The sequence below is a fragment of the Octodon degus genome, unplaced genomic scaffold (assembly GCF_000260255.1).
Source record: "Octodon degus isolate 3935 unplaced genomic scaffold, OctDeg1.0 scaffold00078, whole genome shotgun sequence".
Taxonomy (NCBI): domain Eukaryota; kingdom Metazoa; phylum Chordata; class Mammalia; order Rodentia; family Octodontidae; genus Octodon; species Octodon degus.
The window spans coordinates 116,146-128,817 of record NW_004524654.1 but is presented as its reverse complement, the minus strand read 5'-3'; the positions used below and the strand labels follow the sequence as shown (position 1 = coordinate 128,817).

Here is a 12,672-nt window from a genome sequence, read left to right as displayed (position 1 = left end):
GGGCATTCAGGAAACACTTATTAGATATTTCAAGGAATTAAGTTACCCAGAGGTATCTCAAGGGTGGATCCCCCGAGAAGACCCATATGTAATGTCAAAGCATATGGACAGAGCTTCTTCACTGTCATCGGTCTCACAGCTCATTACATGTTATAAGGGGTGTTTTTTCATGTAAAAAATGAAATCTGGAACTAAAAACTACAAAGCACAGGGAAGTAGTCATAGGATAAATTTATCATAAAGTCCAAATGATGTCTTGTAGATTTGAGCTATTTTAATGGACCCTCCACTTCCCCTAAAGGGTGGTCCATACTACAATAATAGTATTAGCTTAGTAATAATAGCTTCTGTTTAACACTCATGGCTTCAACTGGCAATGATCCACTTATCATCTCCAATCCCAATGGATTAATTGCCACATAAGGGTATCACAGCTTCACAGAGGAAGAAAGTGGCCCTCAGAGATGAACCGTGCCACACCCACAGCTGCAGCCCCTGCACTGCGGCTACTTGATCCTGTCTTCCCTTCAGGTAGGCCCCAGAGATAAGGATGAGCAAGGCCCAGGCATCAGAGCACTATTCTGTCATCTCTCTAGGCTGCAGATAGAAAGGAGGACAAGGTAGGGCGGAAAAGCCAGGCATAGTGAGGAGTGCCACAGTGTACATGTGTTCCCAGGGAAGAGGAAGCTGAGGTAGGGAGAGGCAGTGACTGGGCCAAGAAGGCCTCTCACAGAGCCACGGCCTGAAATGAGTCTTGGAGGGTGGATATGAGTGGCCGGCCACAGGAATAGCATTATCTTCCTGGGGAAGGTGCAGGGTGGGAGGTGAGGAAAAGCAGGAAATGAAAATGGTAGAGAAAATCCATAAGAATCCAGATTCCACAGCAGGGGGTTACGCTGTGTCTTTTAAGAGGGCCATGGGGGAGTCATCAGAGGCCTAGGCAGGAGAGGAACTTGAGTTTGTGTTCTAGAGGAACTGCACTGTAAACAATGTCTGTGCTGACTGTAGGGAGGGGCAGTGTCCTAGGTTGCTTGATCAGCTGGGAAGATGCCGCTCATGGCACACCACAGAGACAGAGGAACACGGGATGGGAAGCAGGCTGAGGCATTCCTCAATACAAGATGGGATGGTAGGAGGTGAGAAGCAGGACTGTGCTGAAGGAAGTGATGAGCCTGAGAATCTCCCTGGGTCCAAAAAGCAGCCAGATAGAAGGGTGCACACCCCTGGAGAGAGGTCTGGGTTGGAGCTACCTGAATTTCATTCTTTTTCAAATTTATTCAAATGTGGCTCCCAAACTCATGCACAGCTCCCATCAGCTCAATCAGAAAAATCTGCAATAGACCCTCACCTGGGAAGGAGCCACTCAGCCAAGCAGCCATGGCCCCCTGAAATACTGTAGAAGACGTAATAAGGCAGGCTGAGAGCAGATAGACGAAAAGCCTCAGAGGCAGACCTTAGAAGGCTTTGTGATTATTTTCTGGGCCAGGTATTAGATGATGGGAAGATAAAGAAAGGAAGTGACAGTGTCTTCTGTTCACACTTCCCTCTTTAATTTTCTCTTGTTCTAACTTGTGACACAAAGCAGCTAACTTCATTTGCAAAAATACCATCCCTGAGGATGTGGTGCTTTTTCAACTTCTCTCCTTTGTGCTACCCTTCCTCATATTTAGCCTGAGCAGTGTGGTTACATAACTCATCTGTGTTTTCCTATGGTCCTCCCTTGCTCAGAAACACGAACTGGTTCTTGGTGGCCTCTCAGGTCAAGGCTAAAGTCTCACTCTTCCACTTAGAGCTACTTGATTTCTGTGCCTTCTGGTCTACTGGGTAAAATGCTATCCTGCCCTCATGGCCCATTTCATTCCATAGTTTGTAATGAAAGCACTCAGATTCTAAGACATGCTGCCCAGCAGAATCTTCTGGGATGCTGGAAAACTCTCTCTATGACAGCCATGACCCTTGAAAGATGACGGGTGTGAGTGAAGAAATGCATTTAGCCTCACTTATTTTAATTCATTTCTCTGTGCACAGCCACTCTTGGCAGTTGGTGTCTGGGACAGCACAGTGCTAGCTAGGGGCTTGTTCTTTCTGTTTGCTAGAGTGATAAAGGATTTCTGGCCTCACTAGAACCTTTGTTTCCTACTTGTTCCAGAGCGTGTTGTAAACACTGAGCAAATGCTTTCTTAAATTGCCTCCCTGGTCCCTGTGCAGCCTTCTCAGCAGCCCATGTGTGGCTCAGGCCTTCCAGAGATGCTGAGAACACGAACTGTGAGTACAGAGACTGGCTCACACGCAAAGCTTATCACGGCTATTATTTTCTTTATGAGAAAGCCTCCATTAATAGTAACAGGTCTCTTTGTTTATTTCATCCTGGAATGGGTCACACCCAAAAAGAAGAGCAATTGTTCTAAGAAATTGAACAAAGTTAGTCAAAACCAAGGCCCACCAAGGTTTCTTTTCTGAAAAGCCTGGCTGTTAAACCATACTGGGGGTTAAGACGGGAGACCCCTCTGCATAGCAGACGTAAGATCTCCTGCTCAGTCATTGACTCAATGAGCCCCCAGTGTCCAACCTACAATCCCTTGTTAGGATTAAATTCCAGCAGTGTAGAGGTTTGATTTACAGCTTCTAACTTGAAACATATCCCTGAGCCCATGCTCACATCAGTTATGGGGAAAAGAAAACAAGCACCCAAGAAATACTGGTGGATATATGGTAAGCAGCATCACTGTTGATTATAAAATAAAGTTAGGTAAGGCCTTGTAGACAGATAGGTGCTTGCTTTCCTGTCTTGAGATTATCCAACCACTTCCTCCTCAGGTCTAAGAACACAGGGTCTCCTCAAGACTACTCTTGCTCTTGACAGGTCATTCTGCAATGCGTAGGTGCTTCTAGCAGAGGTGTTTTTGGGTTATTTTTGTCTTGCCATGACAAAGCATGAAAAATTTCCCAGAATTAAGCACAAAGCTGTATACCCTAGCCACTGAGTTCTATTTTGAGTGAATTATCTTCAATCTGTAGTACCTTGCTGGTTCCTCCTAACCCCTGCCCTTCTGTCACAACACTGCAGACCTCCATTTCTCTTGTCTCCCGTTGTGGCCCTAACAAGGTCTGTGGGATTCTGGGAGTGAGTCAAGGAGCCTGGGTTCTCACAGCCACCATATGGCTGCATGGGCACCTCTCCTATGTTGTCATCATTTGGTGCCATCAGCCCAGAGTCATAGGAAGGTTCCTTTTTATACTCCTACAAAGGAGCCCCACTCCCATGTCTCACACTGCTTTGGGTGAATAGTCACAAAGTCTCATAAAATGTGTCACACTGAGGCTACTATGGTAGCCAAGAAGATCTGACTGCCTCACTCTTCCACAACCTCCAGAGGGCTTGTGTGAACTACATTTCTCACTTCTGTGTCTACAAGCTGTTTTTCCAGAAGAGATAAAAATGTTTGCAAGGAATATTCTCTGACCTCCACAGATACAGAGATGTATACAGTCCTTCAAATACCCTCCTGCCCTCCTAGTGGTGTCTTTGGATCATTTGTATAGTTTTAGAGTAAGTGATCAGCCCCAGTGAAAGGCCTTGAACGTAGTGAGTAGCCACCGAGCAAGATCCAAAATAAAGTTCTTAATTGGAGTGCCAAGATCTACTGTTATAAAGTAAGCCCTTTTCAATCATGCTGCCCATTTTTCATTAAAATATGAAAACCTTTAAAAATCATAATCGAGCGTATGTGCTTTTGTGATAATGTTCACCAACAGGGCATAGCTTCGAGCATATTTTGGAAACGCTCCCGGCCCCTGGTAAGAAGGAAAGAGTGACTACCAGCTGGAACCCAGGTGTAAGTGTATGTTATAGGGACACAGAACACCTATAAGGTCAAGGGAGCCCAGGTAGGGCAGAGTTCTCTTCAGACAGCACTATAGGATAGAAGGGTAGAACACTGAGGAAGATGATAGTTCTGGATTGAGTTGGAGTCAGTGAAAGAAAGAATTTATATTAAATTCTAGTATTCAAAGCTTGCCATGAGCATGAATAAAGGCTGAAAGTCACAGGCCTAGAAGGAATTGAAGAGGAATCAAAAGCAGTGGGGGAGGAGTCAGGGATTAAATACCTGAAAGATAGAAATGAAGAAAGGAAAGTGGATAAAGGATATTTTGAAGTGAAAGTTGAAGAATCCTTTAAGGACACTCTCCTTCCATGTAATAGGAAGTAAAATAACTTATTGATAAAAATAAAAGTAGAGTATGGTTACTTCTGAGCAAACACTATGATGATTTGTGTATGTTCATTTAATCTTCAAATTCCGTATAAGTAGACTATGATTTTCCTGGTTTAACAAGTAAAGCAGCTGAGGCTGGGAAACGTATAGTTGATTCATGGCCAAGAAGAAAGGAAGGGAAATGGCCTACTCAGGTGGGGAAAAAATGGAGTCAGAATGAAGTTAATGGTTTAGCTCAGCCATGTTATGAATGTCCTCAAGATCAATAAAACACCAAATAAAGGGATTTCCAGCAGGAGGAGAGAAAAGACAACTTTAGCCATTAGCAAATGTGAGCAATCAGCTCAAAATCAAGAGCCAAGGAGCTCTAACACAGTTTTAGAGTCCTTGTTGAACTGCCTGGAAAAGAGAGAAGGTGGCATCTGAAGGAAACGTCGAATGGAAACTAGGATGGGTTGATGGGTAGCTGTGGATATTCAGGGGACAGTTATCCTTGGTAGGAGTCACTAGGACACAGGATGTAGAGGCACCGATCAGGACTCAAGTGACAAGCACAACTCCGTGGGAAAACGAAAGCCAGTGACAGCACACAGTGCATGGAAGGGTCTGGCTTCAAGTCCTGCTTCAGAGGTCTAGTGCCACTGACAACCTGACTGGAAAGGTCACAGGCACTGTCCAAAGGCCCTTGGTCTAGTGTAAACTGTCAATGGGAAGAGGGCAAAAGGGCACTAGACATGTGGCAGGAAAGTTCAGGCGGTGCCAACTCCCCGTAGCCTGGTCTTGTGGTTAGTAGGGTCTGCTGCAGAAGCTGCTATTGGACAGTGAGCTCCAAGCTAACTCACTGGCACCTCCTCTGAATGGACCAATGCCCAGGCGGCTTCCGGTGGCCTCTGCAGCTGCATAGGGCTCACCCTCAACCCTTAGAAAACGAGGCATTATTTTCTCCTCTCTCTTGTCAGATACTGACTCCCACGCAGGAAAAGGAAGCACCTTTTGTCAGATGCTGTGGCCACTTCCTCTTCAGAAGGCTCCAGCCAATCTTTCACTTTGCAGCATGCGGGGGCCGGCAGCAGCTGCCGGACTGTACGAGCCCTGGTCTGGGTCTGATCAGCAGCTGGCAGGCCCCTCGGCTCCTGTCAGAGTCAGAGGGGATTTTCTCTGATGCAGAGGTGGACCCCCTCAGCGGACCTGCCTGAGGCCTTCCTCACTGCTCTGGCCCCCTTGGGGCTTCCTCTCTCATCTCCTGCTCTCCTGCTCATTGCCTTGTGTCCCTCAGTCAGCCTGCCACTCTGTTCCTCTCTGTAGCTCGGTCCAGGAGCGTGATGACCAGCGAGCAGATGGCGAGCTTCCACGCACCATCTGCCCCTAACCCTCTGGAGAGGCCCATCAAGATGGGCTGGCTGAAGAAGCAGCGGTCCATTGTGAAGAACTGGCAGCAGAGGTACTTCGTGCTGAAGGCGCAGCAGCTCTACTATTACAAGGACGAAGAGGACTCGAAGCCACAGGTACCAGCTGGGCATTTAGTTCCATTAGAATGGCTGTGTCCGTTGGGGCCCAGCACAGGCGGGCTGCACTTGCACTCTTACAAGTCCTCTCCGGGGAACGAGGCACATCCGTATGTGCAAAAGCTGCTTTTGTTTTCCTACTGTTGTCGAGACACAAACCAAGTGGCAAAGGTGGCAGAGAGGTCGTCCGCAAGGTGGGTGCTGTGGAGCCTCCTAAGTGTAGCCCAAATTCAGGTGTGCAATATGGCAGAGACTCGGAGTCAGGGAGAGTGCATGTGGGCTCCAGGGCCTGGTGCTCTTTGATTTTTTTCCTTTTTTTTTTTTTTTTTTTGTGGAACCAGAGATTGAATTCATGCCCTTGCACTTGCCAGGGAAGCACTTATTCCACTGAGCCATCTCCCCAGCCCCTGATTTTTTTCTTAATAAAAAGCATTTAGTTTTTTTCTGCACATAAAACAACATACATAACTGTTCTAATGACAGACTGTTCTAGGTGCTTGAAATAAATCAGTGAGAAAAACAGGTGAAACATCTCTGCCATACAGAATTTAGCATATGGAGGGAGGGTAGGAAATAAATATAATGAATATGGAAAATATATAGCTTCTTAGAAAAGAAGATTAGCTCCATGAAGAAAAAAAATCAGAATGGCACAGGGTAGGCTAAGTGTTTGGGGAAAGTGTTGGTAATTTTTACATAGGATAGTCAGAGTGGCCTCCTAAGCAAGGTGATATTTGTGCAAAAACTAAGGAAGGGAGGGAGTTACCTAGGTGGATTTCTGGGAGATTTCTAAGGGGAGAAGCAGACACAGGCCAGTGTGGTGGACAAAGCTAGAGAATGAGAGCCAGAGAGGTTGAGGTCAGACAAGTGAGGGGAGTGGCTGGGGCACACATTGTGAAGGGCACTGTGGGTCACCACAGTGACTTGAACATCTGCAGTAACCGGGGAGGCATGACAGGACTCCAAGCAGAGAGGTGGCATCCTTTAGCTTATGTTCTAAAAAGATAGCTCTCAACACTACATTCCAAAATAAACAGGGGCCTGGGCAGGGACACCCAGGTAAGCTAGGTAAGACATTATGAGTTTAGAACCTCAGTAGAGTTGCAAACTAGTGACAAAATAGTCAGGTTCTAGATATACTTAAAATAGAGCAGATCCAACTTCCTGATGGAATAATGAGGCTGGGAGAGCGGGCTTTGACATGGATCTTGGGCCTAGGTCTCTTCTCCCCACCTCGTGAATTCTTTATGCCCACTGTGGTGAGCAGGAGTAAGAGAAGTCACTGTTAGCAATAGCCCTGGGATCCTAAGAATAAGCTGGATGCTGTGGAAAGCTGGGATGGCTGAACACCACTTCATGATCCTGTTTGTGGGGATATAGAAAGGTAAGATTGGCCAGAAAGAAGATGTTAGGGAAGATAGATTCTAGGCAAGTGCTTATTCTACTGAGCTATCTCACTGGCTGAAGACAGATTCTGGAGCTAGAAAAAAAATAAATAAAACAAGAATGGTGAGAGTAAGAAATGTGTGGGTTTGGGGTGGGTGGGCAGGTGATGGAGGACAAGTGAAACAGTCAGCTGGCAGAGGGCAGCTCTCCTTTAAAGGCAGGTTTGAGGACACCTGACACAACAGAAGCACTTGGTTAACCATGCCTCCCACTTGAGGGCCTGCCTCCTGCCTACCTGTCACTGTGGAGGCTAAGAAAGGTCTTAGGGTTCGTATACAGCCTGGGCTTTTGCTGATGTTCTGTGTGGTAAACAGACTTCCTTTTCTTTATGAACAACACAGACGTTATCAGGGCCACGTCACTGTCAATGAAGGCAGTGATGAAGCAGGAAGGCTTTCACCCGTGGAGAGCAGTGCTTTGGCATCACACGTTGATGATGATGATGGTTCACATGGTGCAGGGGATTACAGGTCTTTAATTTTTCCTAGCTCCACCACTGTCTGGCTGTGTAATTACTTCTATACCCTTCTTCTTTCTTTTATCAAGTGAGACTATACCACCCAGTCTGCATTCATTCCATGATTCAATGATAGGAAGCATGTATAAAAAGTTGTTTCATAAAAACATTAATTAATACCAGGTGGTAAAATAAATAGTTGAAGGGATTGCTTCTTTTCACATTTCTAGGAAGAGGAACCCAAAGCCTTCTAAGGATTAAAATAGTCTGGGATACTTAGAGGAAGCTTCTTCTGAGGTCACACGAATGATTTAGTTTTAACAAATCGAACAATATATCAGGGGTCAGGCAGATGGCCCAACAAACTAAGCGCCTGCCTGGCAAGCACAAGGACTAGGGTTCAATCCCTGGGACCACATGCTGTGTTGGCCCTGCCTCAGGCCAACTAAGCCGCTCCCTGAAACCAGGCATGGTGGCGCACACCTGTGATCCCAGGGCTGGGGAGGGTGACATAGGAGGATCACTATGAGTCCAAGCTGCGTAGGGAGACCCTGTACCAAATACATAAATTAATATATGTCAGATCAATAGGCCAACTATGAAAAACCACAGGACCTCTCAAATATACAAAATAGGCTGTTAAGAATACAGTATTTCCTTAGAAAGAGTAAGTATATTTTACTGTGTGCTGATATGTATATTTTGACTGCAAAGGATATACATGTACATGGTAATAAGTTTAGAGAATTCAGAAAAGCACAAAGTAAAAACAAAATCATTCACAATCCCATCAGCAGTAAATAGCCCTATAAATCCAGCTTTCTTATACATAGATATTTATAAGGTCATCTGTTATAAATACATACATAATCAGAATTATTTACTTAACTAAAATAAATGTATCATAAATGTTGTCCCTTAATATTAAATATTATTTTATAATGTAAATAATAGTAACAGCATAAAACATGTATTTTTTTTTACTATTGGAAATGTGGGTTGATGTTTATGTATTATTATCACAAATCAGAATTGTGCAACTATCCTTATAGAACTCATTGTCGTTATTTCATTAAGGTAAAGAAAAAAATCCTAAATCTATTTAAAATAAAATACTGTTAACTTTATTGTCATTGAACATTTGTTTCCAAGACACTGAAAATACCTAGAAAGGGCTGGTGACATAGTTCAGCAGCCCAGCGACTGCCTGGCAAATGTGAGGTACTGAGTTCGATTCCTGGTACCACCACACACACACACACACACACACATACACACACACACTCACACACACACAGCCCACTGTTGAAACTATGTGAAAATACCTAGAAATAAAAATGAAAGTTACAGAATTGAGATAAAAATTTGAGAAATGGCAAAGGTACATTTCCACATTAGATTTCATGCCATTCAAGATTCTGAAAATTTAGAGAATTAAACGTAAAAAGTGAATTCATAAAAATACCAGAAGAAAATATTGCTGTGTGATTTGTGTTTTAGTGTCTTTTGCATTAGTGTATATTTTCAATACATAATTACATTTGCTGTGGGGAGCTGTACACACACACACATCGCTCCCTCACCATTTCACTCCTCCTCTTCCTCTCCTCATCTCCCATGCTTCCCCGCATCCTCAGATCCCTTCCCATCTCTCAGTGTTGAGAAGCTGATTTTTAAAAGCACAACAAAGACTTCACAAAGAAGGGACCAATTTAATTTCATAAATAAAAATGTACTTTAAAAATACATTTTTAAGGGCTGGCCAGATAGCTCAGTGGACTAAAGCACCTGCTTAGGCAGAGAGCAGCGGCCAGGGTTCGATCCCCAGCATGCCGTGCCAGCCCCGCCCCCGGGGCACACTGAAATGGCAACTGAGACCGGGTGTGGTGGTGCATGTCTGTAATTCCAGAGCTTGGGAGGCTGAAAACAGGAGGATCACTACGAGTCCTATCTGTGTAGTGAGACCCTGTAGACCCTGTACTAAATACATTTTTTTTTTAAAAAGACACACACACACACAAAATCAGGGTAATAAAATGAGTTCAAGTAGTAAATGAGAAAAAAATGTGTATTAGGTAAACAAATACCCTTAAGACTTAATGTTTTTCCAGAGGCACAAGAAGATTTTGCTCAATAGAAAAATGAGCAATGACACAAACGGACAACTTACCAAAGAAATGTCCAACACATGCAGTAAGAAGTTCACGTTCAGTAATGAGTAGCAGCACACGATGGAAGTTAATGAGACGGTGGCGCCCCTAATCAAATTGGGGAAAGTTTCTTAAAAATTTTAGTATATGAAAACTAAGAAACAGAAATTCTCATGCAAAGCTTGTAGAAACGAAAATCTGTATAGCCTTGGTGGAAGCTGTTACATTTTTTTGAAAAATGCACACTCATTGTCCTTCACTTTTATTTTTTTAATTTTTAAAAAAATTATGTATTTGGTACAGGGTCTCACTACCCAGCTCAGACTCCTAGTGATCCTCCTGTGTTCAGCCTCAACAGTGCTGGGGCTACAGGCATTCACCACCATAGTTGGTCTTGGTGGCCGGCTCAGTGTGTCAGAGGGGGTGAGGGGATGTGGTGCCAGGGATGAAACCCAGGTCCTTGCACTTGCCAGGCAAGTGCTAAGACTGCCAGGCTATTTCCCCAGCCCCAGCTTATGTTTTTAATTGTGGAATTTAGCCTACAGTGTGCTTCTTACAGCAGGCTTTCTGATGGAGACTTGATTTGAGTACAGCATTTGTCAATTTCTGCGGCACAGCTATTCTCAACAAGAGGGATTCAAGCTATCACGTGATGTTACTGACTTCAGAGTTGAGGTGCAAGAGCACATTAAATAGAATTTCCACCAGACGGAGGAAATAAGCGTGATGAACCACACAGCAGAAATAAATATAGTAAACAATAAGGAAGTGACCCGTTTTAAGGAATATTATCTTTTTTTGCTGTACGATATTTTATCATAGCTTCGCATAGTTTAAGAATGACTGTGCTTAGCAGCTGGCTCATAGAATTCCTGAAAATGAAACAATTTGTCCTCATGAACCAGTGTGAACTGGCTGTAGGACATCATTGCCATATCTGCCTCCCCTGCTTCCCGGCTGCAGGACACGTGGCCTTCAACCCTTCTCAAGGGCTCCACAGGGAGCCCACCCTTGTAGACTTGAAAAGTAGGTGAGAGTAGTGACAGGCAGCTCCGTGCTTCCCTATCTGTGGCAGTTCCTTCCTCACCCGCGCTCCTCACCCCACAGGGGTCTGTTTCTCTTGCCCCTCTTCCTCCATGCATTGATGATGTTCAGGCGCATGCCTAGTGCGAGGGGAGGGCCTCGGTGGGAGTATGTTCAGCTCTGATTGTGACTTATTCTAGCCAGTGAGGTTTGTAAGTAACGCCTTTATTTGTACTCTGTTCTTCTGAATCATACAGACCAAGACTTGAATCATATCTTTCCTGTTAATTAATTCTGATTGTGGGCCAGCTAATTAACCTTTCTAAACCTTTTTTCCCCTCATTTCTACAGTTGGAAAAAATAATCATTTTCCATCATAGATTTTCGATTGATGGAGATCAAATGTGCAAATATCTATCTATCTATCTATCTATCTATCTATCTATCTATCTATCTATCTATATACATATATCTATCTATCTATCTATCTATCTATCTATCTATATATATATATATTAGGACAATCAGCAGGGACTTTATATATTTCTATTTATCTGATGAAATGCTTTTGGGTACCAAATGACACAGGGAGGGTGGGTATTTCTGAGCTTGGTCTGCCTTTCCTTCCTACCAGTGTTCCTTCCTGTCTAAAAGTAACACGACCTTTAATTCTCATGCTGTAATTCATCCTACATAATTTATTCAAAATAGTCCAGCAGCAGCCCAATCTCAAGGTGACTTTTTTTTGGAATGGTTTACTAAGGGCAGTGAGGATTTTGTAGTGGGAGAGTTTTTTGGTATCTGATTTTTTTTTAAATTTTGTTTTGTTGAGACTGGGCCTCACTATATATTTGAGGGTGGTCATAAGCTCATTGTGTAGCTCAGGATACTCTTGGATTTATGATCCTCCTGCCTCAGCCTCTTGATTATTGGGATTACAGGTGTGCATCACTGCATCTTACTGAGATTATTTTTATGTAATAAAATTAGAAGAATGTTGAGAAACTGCAGAATTCAAGTTTATAGGTGGAGTTTTCTCCTTTTTATTCTTTTTGCAGTGCCAGGGATTGAACTTGGGACCTTGCACTTGCCAGGCAAGTGCTTATGCTGCTGAGCTATACCTTGGCCCTTCTTTTCTTTTTTCTTTCTCCCATTTCTCCTCTACCTCTTCTACTCTCTCTCTCTCTCTTCCTCTTTCCCTTTTTGTCACTTGGTCTTAGACCTCTTTATTTTTAGATCCTCAAAAACATTAATTTTTCAGCCTCTTGAACCAGTCTTACGTATGAGATTTTAAGACTCCTCTATCATTAGGGCTTTGCCTTCTTCATTCATTCTTAGATTGGAATGAAGGCATAAGAGTTTCTTTAGCTCTCTTCATCATCCAGGAAGATGTAAATTATGGGTGACTAACTGCAATAAAATTAAGTTTCCAAGTACCAACTCCTTGCCTGCAAAGTAGAAGCAATAAATCTTGCCATGTTCCTGAGATCTAAAGTGCTATAGTATGTTCCAGTCCACTGCAAATGATAAAGCAGCATGCACACACGTGGAGGAAGTCACCTGCTTTTCTGATAATGTATGTGGTTATACAAGATCATGTACCTTATTGAATCCTCCCTCTAGGCTTAGATCCAGTGGTAGGAGTGATGAATTAAGCTAATCTTTCCTATCACCTCAGCTGTGATGTGAGCAATCCTGAACTCATTCCTGTGGTGGAATGAGTGTTGTACCATCTACTGGTTCTGTGTGGCCAGATGACAGAAACTTCCTGATGTTCAGGATTTTTCACTTACAAATGTGCATAACAATACCTTGTTTAAAGTATTGCTAGAGGAATTAAATGAATAGTATATTCAAGGCGGTTTATAAAAGAA

General features: G+C 43.6%; 1 protein-coding gene across 1 annotated transcript in view; it reads left to right on the top strand.

The window, feature by feature from the left end:
• Arhgap25 (Rho GTPase activating protein 25) overlaps positions 1-12,672 on the top strand; it is a 74,324-nt gene that overhangs the window by 26,264 nt on the left and 35,388 nt on the right. The window contains exon 2 of the mRNA XM_004636134.3: positions 5,523-5,722. Coding sequence (XP_004636191.2) covers positions 5,523-5,722 — 200 coding nt within the window. The remainder of the gene's footprint in view (positions 1-5,522; positions 5,723-12,672) is intronic.